At 41.8% G+C, this 12,031-nt stretch overlaps 1 protein-coding gene across 1 annotated transcript; it reads left to right on the top strand.

The window, feature by feature from the left end:
* Nucleotides 1-739: 739 nt before the first annotated feature.
* Nucleotides 740-1,105, top strand: LOC135715288 (histone H2B-like; the record flags this gene model as incomplete). Its single annotated transcript, XM_065238623.1, has 1 exon — nt 740-1,105. A coding segment is annotated over one exon (366 nt), but the record flags the coding sequence as incomplete, so codon positions are not given.
* Nucleotides 1,106-12,031: the final 10,926 nt, after the last annotated feature.

Raw genomic sequence — 12,031 nt, 5'->3', positions numbered from 1 at the left:
CTGGTACATTTTCTCCCCCCGATGGCCTCTCGGAAACCCGGAATAAAACCGGAAGCACTTGGCCAATCTGTTCCAATTTTTAGTAGACCATAATTTCGAACATTTTTCTACTCACTGTGAAAATTTCAACCAATTTCATGGTTAAACAAAAAAGTTATACCTATGCAAACATTGCTATTCGTATACCTGTTCGTAAAAATAAAAACTGCACAAGCGCGTTAGGCCCTCCCCAGAAGTAAAGCAGGTGGTGTTCGTTTGAAACGCTACTAACTTTTCGGGGGTAGCTCGGATTCACATCCGGTCTTGAGCCAAGATGTTCCCAATACTCCAAAAGTGTTACATTTTGTACACGAAGAAAATCGACCCACTACAGCGCCACCTAGAGCCGCGAATGTGAAAGTGGCTCGCTCCCCCATACATTTTGTCGATTTTCCCCATACAAACTTCAAGACGTTTGAGCGAGGGGTTCCCGTAAACCAAATCACTTCAAATTTTGGCAGGGTGATTCTGACCCCCAAAACTACCATTCCAGAGGGTAGCGTTTGAAATCCCTGATTTGACCTATTTTGAAACACTCTATTATACATATTATTAATACAGGGAGGGAACAATACATACAGTAAAATACTGAAAAGGGGAGGAGTTTCGCTTCTTATGCTACGGGCACAAAACGAGACACCACCGTCGAAACGACTATCAGTTATTCTCTTTCAAAGTGAACAATTTCATCGTGGCACAGAAAACCAGTGGAAAGGCCGCTAAGAAGTCTGGAAAGGCGCTGAAAGTCGTCGTCAAGGGAGAGAAGAAGAAGAGGAGACAGCGCAGGAAGGAAAGCTATGCCATCTACATCTACAAGGTGTTGAAGCAAGTCCACCCGGACACCGGAGTCTCGTCGAAGGCCATGAGCATCATGAACAGCTTCGTCAATGACATCTTCGAACGTATTGCTGCTGAGTCGTCCCGTCTGGTTCAATACAACAAACGCTCGACGATCAGGTCCGGCGGAATTCAAACTGCGGTCCGTCTGCTGCTGCCGGGTGAGTTGGCCAAGCACGCTGTCTCTGAAGGAACCAAGGCCGTCACCAAGTACACCAGCTCAAAGTAGATTCGTACCATCCAAACAATCAATCGGCCCTTTTCAGGGCCACAAATCGATTTCCAACGTAAAAGAGGTTTTGATGATTTATTGAACTTTTAAATGTTCGAAAGCAGCGTTAGCAAAGTTCGCGATAACAAATCAGTTGATTTGCCTTATGAAAATAATGTTGACAAAAAGAATAAGAGGTTGTATTCATGACACGACCGCACGGTTTTGAATTAGGACTAGGTCTGTGATTTCTATATGGGGGTACACTTTGTGAAAACTGAAAATGGAACATGAAATAATTGAGACACGCTTGGCGTGGATGGCGAACGAACCGACCAGATAGGCCTCGCTGGATTCATGTAGGGCCATTAACGGCCGAGCTCTGGAAGTGCTGATCGGTCTTGAAGTCCTGGGCGATTTCACGAACTAGACGCTTGAAAGGCAACTTGCAGTCAGCAGCTCGGTCGATTTCTGGTAACGACGGATCTCACGCAGAACGACAGTTCCTGGCCGGTCTGAGACTTCTTCACTCCTCCGGTGGCCATCTGTTTGAGAGGAGCCTTTCCTCCGGTGGACTAACGAGCGATCTGCTTGATGCGGCCATCATTCGATGTGGATACGTTGAACGCAATCTGTTGAATAAAATTTTTAATTACCTAGCACAATCATGGGCAGTGGCTCTAAACGATATTTCATCAGATTCCAGACAAATCTGTACGATAGTTAATAGAACAGAAAATGATAATATAAAAATGAGGTAAGGAAAGTAATTAAAATATGGTTCAGATTAATACCTGGCTGAATAAAGGTACATATTACCATTTATTATATAAGACCACGTAGTCCTACGTCACCATTGCGTACAACCCCATAGGGCTGTCCCTTGTAGTTTTTTTGGTTTGTTTTTTTCCGTCGATCTTGTTTTCCGTAATCGAGTACCAATGCTACCGACGCCAGAGAGGCAGCTCCCACAGCTTACCTATCGACCCATCAACTCATGAACCGGGGACCAACGGCTTTACTTCCCATCCGAAAGAAGGCGTGATCAGAGAAGTTATGCCTCAGAACATCCCGGCGGCGCCGACTGGGATTGAACCCAGGCCTGCTGGGGTGAGAGGTAATCACGCTTACCACTACACCACCGGCGCCGTTATCTTTCGAAGCTGTTCAATATTTCATTACAGCAGGAGGAGTTCCCTACGCGTTGGAAATCGTCATTCATGTTCCCGATCTACAAGAAATGAGACAAGAGAAACGTCAAAAATTACCGAGGGATCACATCATTCAGTGCCTGCTCTAAAGTTTTCGAAATCATCATCAACGACGCATTATTCTCTAGCTGCAGAAATTACATTTCTCCTGACCAACACGGTTTTTTATCCCAAGAGAACAGTTTCAACAAATCTAGCTCCGTTCATTTCTTTATGTCTTCGGAGTATGGAAGCTGGAGCGCAGGTGGACGTTGTACATATATACAGATCTTAAGGCTGCATTCGACCGGGTTGACCACTCCATACTGCTAGCTAAACTTGAAAAACTCGGTGTATCCTCGGGTTTAACTCGTTGGTTCAAGTCCTATCTGACCAATCGGGAACTTTGTGTTAGAATCGGATCAGAGCAATCGGACTTTTTTACAAACAGCTCCGGTGTTCCTCAAGGTAGCAACTTGGGAACATTGCTATTCTCGATTTTTGTGAATGAGGCCGGACTGATCCTCCCAAATGGTTGCCGATCGTTCTACGCGGATGATGTGAAGATCTATGTGATTGTTCGTAGCTTCGCCGATTGCTTGCGGCTTCAGCACCTAATCGATACTTTCGAACGCGTTTTACGAGTTTTTCGACTTGAACTGTGCAGCGGAAACCTTTCTTCACCGTATTCAATGCAGACTCAGACAGAGATAATCAGGTCCCAATTTGGAACCATTTGAGCACTGTGGAGCGAAAATTTCAAATTTTGCATCATTCTACTGTCCATTTAATGTACACGTGAAGGATTGTGCTACCTGTCTATTTTTTGTTTCCGGTTCAATTGCATGACGAGGGCTTCTACCTGATTCACGGACAACTCTATGCCATAGGAGTATAACTTTTTTTTATGCTATAGACTTGATTAATGTTCGTTGTAATTGTATTGTATTGTATTATTGTGATTCATGTATTTCGAAAAGATATGGGGTTTTTACGCCTTTTCTAGGCTTTTCCCCATCATGCTTCATTTAGACACGTTAAGTCCGATGAAGAATAACAAATTAAATAAATAGATAAATTTAAAAAAAACTTGAAATATTATTTGCATGGTAAAAAAACAAACAATTATATTTCAGTTATCATCGTAAGGTTTTAATACCAATTCGATGAAATAATTTTAAATTGTTGAAAAAAATTACATGGATCACAGGATTTGTCATCAAGATGTTTTCAATGATAACTAGGAGTATTCTTTTGTTACAATTTTTGTTATGTTGGCTCTTTATTCAACTACAATGATAACGTGTTCAGTTATCAAATCTTGATAACCGGGTATCAGAGCTTGTTATCAAATTGGTATAATCCTTTGCTCTGGTAATGAATGCATAGTTTTTCAACCATCAGCCAAGATTTAAAAATCTATCTATTCAAAGTTTTTCAAAAAATTGTCCATTCAGGTGTGCGCTCAATTTTAAGATACCCTGTGTTTGACTCCAGGCTTAGGGATTTTTTTAAACCACAGCAGAATACGGGATAGACAGACCAAATTCAGGACTGTCCCACGCAATCCTGTACGTATAAACATCAACATTTCATATGAATCACACACTTTACCCTGGGGCGTTGAGTCCACCTTCACAAAAACGGCACATCTAATTTGTTTTTCATTTTATTATTCCAATATGGGATGACAATTTCCATTCCCATTCAAATGAGCAGAACCATCAAGTGGACCATCCTCCTTCCAAACCATGTAGTCCCGATCTGGTGTAGATTATCATCATCCAAACGCACTCCTAAACGTTTTTGTCCTCAAGCGCGGCGGGCGTTCAACGTTCGGTGTTTTGTACGTATCAGCCCAGCAGGTCATCAAAGACTGTGTCCAACCCCCAGATGTGCTGGTGGCGTAAAACTTGGCCCCAGGTCAAAGTAATTTCATCCCAATATGATGACCATGTTATGATTGCTCCTTTCAGAGCACACTCATCGCCATTATTATCATCATCATCATCTTCAAGCAGATCTATGCATCCCGAGATGGGACGTTTTCCCAGCAACCGACCCCGAGGGGGTGAAAATGCGTTCCCGATCCGTCCTGTCGTGGTTGTGGTTTGCGTATAAAATCTGACCAACCCCCGTGCTTCCCTCTGTGTTCCAGATGATAATCGAAAGGGAAAAACAATCCTTTCCTCCCGTCGCCGTCGTCGTCGTCGATGCTTGTGGCAACGAATTGAATGGAATTGAAGGGGGAAAAGCTTTTGAATTGACCAGTCAGTGGCATTTGTCTCAGAATTGTTTCAATCCTTTAAGATGATGATTGTGTGTATGTGGGTGGGGGGACGCCTGGGGACGACGGTTCTGTCGATTTGGATCGAGATGAAAGAAAGATCGGTCTGGATTTTGGTTGTCTAATCGGGAATTGATTTACCCTTTTCGGTAAGTTTGATTGTATAGTTTTATTGAGTGGTTTCTATTTATACTTCGAAAGGGGGAACCTTAAGATAGAGATGCAAGGCAATTGACCGGTGAACAAAATGCACAAATCAGAATCGCAACCTATTCGTTAGGCGTTAAATTCAACGCATAAGTTGTCAGTAAATGATAATCATATGAGTTCTGGTTATAAAGCGTATGATATCAACAAATACCCTGTTAGATTTTACTTATCCCGTTCTTTGTCTGAACTGGCACTTGGGTACTCTCAAGAACAGAAAGCAATTTCGCAATATCCTTAAAACGCGTACACCCATTAAACAATCCCATTCGCGCATTATCGCTTACAGCAAGCAACTAACTACTGGCCGCAGCCCGTCAGTGAACATTCGATGGTGGTAGAGTGTCCTTTATGGCTTCGCGAACAGCTATTTTGCATTTGAATTGGTCCTTGTAGGGATCAGAAACACCCATATCCCGGGGAGATTTCACCATTAAATCCACCGAAGGAACCGCCATCACCACCGGGTGCGTCGTCGTCCTCATCGTAGGAATGCACGTGTTTTCGCTTGATTTATGGAAGGGTCCCTCTGGCACGGTTGTCCTTTATTATTATTCCGTCCGCAGCTGGAAGAAACCGAACGCGCGCGGTGTCGAAATTGGCAAAGGAAGGGACCAAAGTGCGATACATTGTTGCTTGGAACACAGTGGTGGTCGTTCCGGTTCTTGTGGTGAACGGTATAGCTCTAGTTATGACGCAAATATCCTGTGCATTTTACGACGACGTTTAATGTAAGGGAAGCAAATTCCAACGTCATCAAACAAGCAAATAGAAACTCGGTATAGTTTGTTGCAGCTCCTTCCACTCTACCGGCTGCTTGGTAAGCTAAGACACCCATAGGTATATTAAAAGCACGCGATTAAAACCAACAATAAGACCACTGTTGCACGATGTTTCGCAAGGAAATGTTTGTGTGTGAAGATATCTCCTTTTACTTGTTCAAAATGGAAGAATAATTGATGCTGATGTTATAGTTTTTACGATCCAATTATTCCGCTTCGGTGTTTTATTGACGACTGTTGCTTCCTCCCCCTCAGCGACTTCATCTCCATCGACCAGACCGCTTTGCCATCAAAAGTAACCGTCAGAGATGATGCACGACAGAACGAACTGAGGTTATTGTACGAAAACAAGCTCACAAATTGCCAGGAGAGTTTTCGGTTTTTGATACTGTGCAAAATTGTGCAGACAGGGAAATAAAATAATATGAAATTTTCCATCCTGCCGAGATGGATGCAGCAAGCGTAAACAAAGAGGATTCTGGTCTGAAGGATCGGAATGTTGACTTCGTTTTGGATGTTTTAAAGGCTTCTGTCTTTTCTTAAGGGATGAGATATCGCAAATGATTACATGGTAAAGTTTGATTTTCTTCTAAGTAGGACACCATCGTTGAGTCATATTTCAAAATTAAACATAATTATTTGAATGCATGTAATCCACTCTATAGCTAAAGGATAGGATATTTATATATATCATGCTTCTAAGATATTCATAGTAATGCTGGTAGATTACCTTTTCGTGGGGCGTTACTAGTATTAGAAGAACCACCGAACCTTAGTCCTAACTACTTCTAACAAGAGGAGTTGAAATAGTTTTTTTTTGCAATGAAAGATACAATTCTTAGTCCGTGTTACTTTTGATGCTTTGTTAATAGTGACAAGGCTTGGGTTTTTCCACCATGGATGATCTTGAATCAAGGAAAAAAAAATAGTTAGGTGTCATTGCTTGATTTTGTTTTTTTAGGAATCTGATTTTAACTGACTCAAATATTATCCAGAACATCCAAACACCTAACAAATGCATCAAAATCCGTACACTTCATACAAAACACCTTCTCTTTTATGAGGTGTAATTCTTCTTAAAGTTCCATGCAAACCCTTCGTAAGATCAAATAGGATTTCAAATTGTTCTGAATTCCATTTGAATTCTTCTCAGTACTAGTTTCGAATGCAAATTAGGGTTCCCTTGAAAAACTGAAGGTTTATTGCTATGTTTAGTGGTAACTAACTGTTATATCCGAAACCAAGGCCAACAAGTAAAACAAGCTGTTGTTAAGAGCTACTATTTATTACGTCTATCTTGGTTGGTGGTCGGATAAAGACCCAATCTCTAACTTATGACAGTCAGGCAAGGCCTACTACATCTAGGCCTACTACACTAACATAAAACTAACAATTTATTTTAGTGTACGGACTAAGAAGTATATCAGTTAACTTACAATTCAAGACAAATCCATTTATTCAGTTTTCTTATATTCTACTTCGAAAGTTCATATGGCAAGAAATACAAGAAATTTAGTTCATTCGAAAGCTGTTCAAATTAACGATTAATTATATTAAGAAATGCTATTACACACAGCTAGGTGGCATCCCTATCTTGTTTGCCTTGCCTTGAAAAGAGCTAACATCGCTGCGGGCCCGCGTATTGTGGGCCCCACTGACAGCTCATAATTTGTAAACAAATAGAAGATTCAAGCCAGAATTTAAAAAAGGCGTGACTGATATTATGGATGTTCTTAATATTTTTGCTTACATTTTGTGAAAAATAAACTTAGGACTCATAAAATATTATTTTCTGATTTTCTACCACGAAGTCAACCATTAATATGGCATAAAAGGGAAAATAATTTCATTTGACAAAAATAAGAAAATTCAGTCACGCCATTTTTGCAGTTCACACTGGAATTGTGACGTTTCAGATGTTGGTTTCAATAACATGGCGGCATGTCACCCAGCTGATTACACATCATATAGCCTCCTCCAAGATTGCAACAAGTCATTTGTAATCTTTCAAACGTTCTTTTCTTTCCTTAATCCGGTTGGATTTTCTTGGTAAAATCGACGAATTGTTGGGATCGCCCAATGCTTGTTGTGTGCATGGTATCGACTAGAGTCGGTGTATAATGAGTCACGCCAAGAGAAAAACAGTTGAACTCGCATCACGGTTTTCGAAAGATTCCATTTTTTTTTTTCACTTGGCAACAGAGGACTTCTACATCAACTTCAAATGACTTCTAGCGAGAAAAAATAATAGCGGCTGTAGTAAATCATTATATCAGTGATTTTGTCAACAAAAAATAGTAGAAATTCTCATTACTGATCATTATCAAACGTATCCCATGGCAATTGAATGCTCCCTGCGTGTTTATTATCATATCTTCGATTATATTTTATATTTTATAGCAATACCTTTCGTGGACCTTTCATAGCATCGTATTGTTTGCTTACTTTGCACGATAGGTAGCTGGTTTGACAGTTCAATTGGTAGACTTGACTTCACTCTTGGCGTGACTCATTATACACCGACTCTAGTATCGACCCAATGACATTTATATAAGGTCTGGGCCAACAGGCAGCTTGCTGGTGTTAGAAGCAAAAATGTTGTAAACATTGCTGAACATCTGCGAACAGATAGATATACGTCACTGCCAACATACTGAGAACAGATAGAAATACACCAATAAGCCCTTTGGCCCAGACCTTATATAAACGTCATTGGTATCGACCTGCTGACCTGAAAGTTTGTATAGCTGATTTATACAACGTTTCCATATTTGCTGCAGTACCAAAACTGTTTCACCTACGTTTATCTTCCGAACGGTTTTAAGCTGGTGGTGGTCTTCAACAGGATCAGACAGAGGCGGCATAGATATGGTAGCACTCTTACCAAGTCTAGTCTCAGGTTTACCTTTCTCCCGAACATTCGTTGTGAAGGTGTCTCCTTTGTGGTGCAGTGAGGAGTGTTGCGGTACACCATCAAGAAATTCACAATTGCGTCCTCAACCGTCATGTCACCTTCTGGGGGGGGGGGACGTGCTGTCAAATCAGCCTACTGATCATCTTGTATGAAACTGGTTCCAAACGTAAACAAACGCTGTAGGTTTCTTATGGCTTGTTTACGTTTGGAACCTGTTATGCGAGGTAGGTGACGATTGTTCGTATTTGACAGCCACCTCCCCCCCTTGGTCACCTTGCGTTGCCAAAATTTTGTACACGGCGAATGAGAACAACTCAAATTTGAGTTTAGTTCACTCATAATCGCCAAAAGTGCAGGAACTCAGCGATGAGAAAATTTGTCTCATGGTTTCCTGTGGAAAACCTAAAAAATCTGCCGGAAAATGAGGAAATCGACGAAAATTTTATTCAGTCTTGGAGTAGTACCAATAGACTGAGTGAATCCAATCTTTACTTTTCTCAAATTTGTGAATTTTTCCCTGGAAAATCCTGGAAAAATCTGGGAAAACATGAGGCAAATTAATTCATCGCTGAGTTCCTGCACTTTTGGCGATTATGAGTGAACTAAACTCAAATTTGAGTCGTTCTCATTCGCCGTGTACCTCATTGGTTTGGAACCAGTTATGCAACGATTGTTCGTATTTGACAGTTACCTCCCCCAGGGTTAAGGCCCAAGCGCAATGACAGCGGAAGAGGAACGGCAACGCATAGCAGAATTGGCGCGTTTTGTACTATTTTTTCCGTCGCTGTCAGCGCATCATCAACACGCAATAGACTTCTTTGACGTTTGTGAAATGCACAAGTATTAGTGCAGAACTTGGGATAAATTATAAGTAGTTGTGCAAGAAAACCTTTGAATTTACCCAAAGTTCTGCACTAATACCAACAATCAATACGAAACTAACGATATTAAATTGGCTCAATACTTGACAAGCCTATTGGTCCCAAGCAAATCGACTGATACTACACTATGTTTGTTTTGATTCGCTACGAAAGTTTGACAATTAAAATGAGGGTGATCGCGCACGGGCCCCTACGTTGTGTTGAGTTTTGTGATAGTTACGAAGACGGATAGAACTGAAACGCACCGATTGCTTCGCCGTCCTGCCATGGCGGAGGCATACGAGATACTTTTTTATTGTACTGTTTATTGTTTTCTAGAATCGTACAGTGGGTAGGGTAGTGGCACATATAATCGACGATGCACAAACAGAGGGGTTAGTGGATTTTCCTATGTTTCGAGGGGTGAATCGATTAGCTTGGGACCGAAGATAGTACCAGAGCCGAGCCAAGAAGTTGAGCTCGTTTCTTTGGGACCTTCTGGTCTTAGAGTTACCTCTATGCTAATACCATAGAGGTAGCTCTAAGACAAGAAGGTCCCGAAATAACGTGCTCAACTTGTTGGCTCAGCTCTGGTACTCTCTTCGGTCCCAAGCTAATCGATTCACCCCTCGAAACATAGGAAAATCCACTAACCCCTCATTTTATCTGTCAAACTTTGTAACGCACGCCTCACAGCCTGGGAGATCTCAACCACCGAATACGCTTTCTGTCTCTAAAACGAGTGGCTTAAGCGCCACCTCCAAAGAGGACCACTCGTCAAGGTTTGATTTGCCCGGCAAGAAACCAAACCTCAGGGCGGGTTTATGAATGGAAGAGACCGAAATTTAGTTTAAGAGTGATCAAACAGAGGCCGCTTCCAACGGTCTTAAGCGAAAGTTGAAGTTAACCGTCGTTCTACCGTTACACAAAAACCCCACTCACATTTATCATCACTGGAGGAACTTTCCCTTTCAGATTTCCTCCCCCGATCCTGACACGTGAGTGCGGAGACTGTTTTCCCAGGCAGTCCAACCTGGAGTAAATTCAACTACAACGAAAAATACTCCAAAAAAAATGACGCAAATAGAACGACCAAAACGTGAAGAATCTAACCAACAAAAATTAACATTACGGAGAAAGCTTTTACTTTACGAAATCAACATTTATTTCATGGCTAAATAACGGAAATCATTTATGTTCCTAACCTAGGTTTATTCATGACACTTGTTCCTTTCCCATTAGTTCGTTTGTTTGCTAGCTGTACCTAATGGTGTGTGCGGTATCCTGATCTGGTTCTAGCGATTGCTAGCCTAACTTGCTAATTTTCTTCGAGCTCATGTGTTTGTGTGTGTGGAGATTCACATGCGTTTATTTACTCATGGTTTTCGTCGCTGCTTCATCCGTGTCGGCACAGAAGCATCCCTTTGTCTTAGGGAGGTCGGCAAAGTAGCAGCCTATTCAACCGGTGGTGGTGTTGCACATTGCACCCCGGACTGATATGGTGCGGAAATTCCCAATCGAACCCTCGAATTGGTACTGAACTAGCGCCGACTGCCGGTGGCGCAAATGTCAACGAGGGGATCGTCACGAATAATGTACGTGGGTTCATGTGGTTGACATTGGCGGATTTGGCCAACGCTCTGCCGGAGAACAGTTAAACGGTGTCTCCCTTCCGAATTCTCCCCCGAACCGGGAACCTTGAAGTTGAAGCGTGGGGTCTAGAGAGCGCGATTTATTTCCTCGATTGCGGTGTGCCGAGCAAAGCCATCTATCGCTAGAAGCGATGCGGTGCAAACTCCAATCTGCACAAACGATCCTACACAAAAACGATCCTAAACAAAAAGCCGTCGAACGGCTGTTCGACACATTTCAGTTACATCTCCACACAAAAGACACTATTCACCTTACCTTTCTATAACTTTGCACACACAATAAATGGACCGCACGGAACTTTTTACATACAGTTTGCACTCTACAGGCTAACGGAAAGGAACAAAGATGTAACATTAAAATCGGTCTTTTAGACTCCTCACATTTTTAACTTCACATACCACGAAAAACACACCGCGACACTAAGTACTAATTACTCGCACTCCCGCCTCTTCCACTGTTCAAGTCAAAGTAACGAGTAGAAGTTCCAGATACCCTCAGATAGGCGTGGCCGGAACTACGTCAAATTACCGAAGTAATTCAACGACCTTTCAAACGACAATTTTCATCATCTTTCTCTCAAGAACATTCAATGCTACATCTCTTTCCTTGTCATGCAATTTCAGTATACTATCTTGCTCCAATCTATTTTCGGTTCTTTGACTATATGTTTTTAGTATTACTTCTACGTGAAGTCAACGATTTACATAGTTGAAGATGCTAATTTCAAATAACAGACTGTAGTGGTAATTTTTATACGATAGATGGAGTAGATGAAAGCATAGAGTTGATAGTTCCGTTAGAGTACGGCAGTGTGAAGATTGTATATAGATATTAGACAAGCGAGCTAGGACAACTTTTTAAGGAAGGCACAAATCGATTTTTTCATCTCTCTTTACCAAACTCCCCCTTTGGAGAGGGATGGTGAGGGGTGTCCCCCCCGCCACCACTGGCAAAAAGAGATGAAGACCGACCCGCTCATGTACCAACTGTGTGTTTGAAACAGTTCTACCGATTTTTTACCGCACTTTAGTTGTTATTTGAAGGAAGGCAT

This window comes from Ochlerotatus camptorhynchus, unplaced genomic scaffold (genome assembly GCF_037179485.1).
Source record: "Ochlerotatus camptorhynchus isolate MF236.1 unplaced genomic scaffold, CSIRO-AGI_Acam_v1.1 ptg000844l, whole genome shotgun sequence".
Taxonomy (NCBI): domain Eukaryota; kingdom Metazoa; phylum Arthropoda; class Insecta; order Diptera; family Culicidae; genus Ochlerotatus; species Ochlerotatus camptorhynchus.
This window is presented reverse-complemented; position numbering and strand designations above follow the sequence as displayed.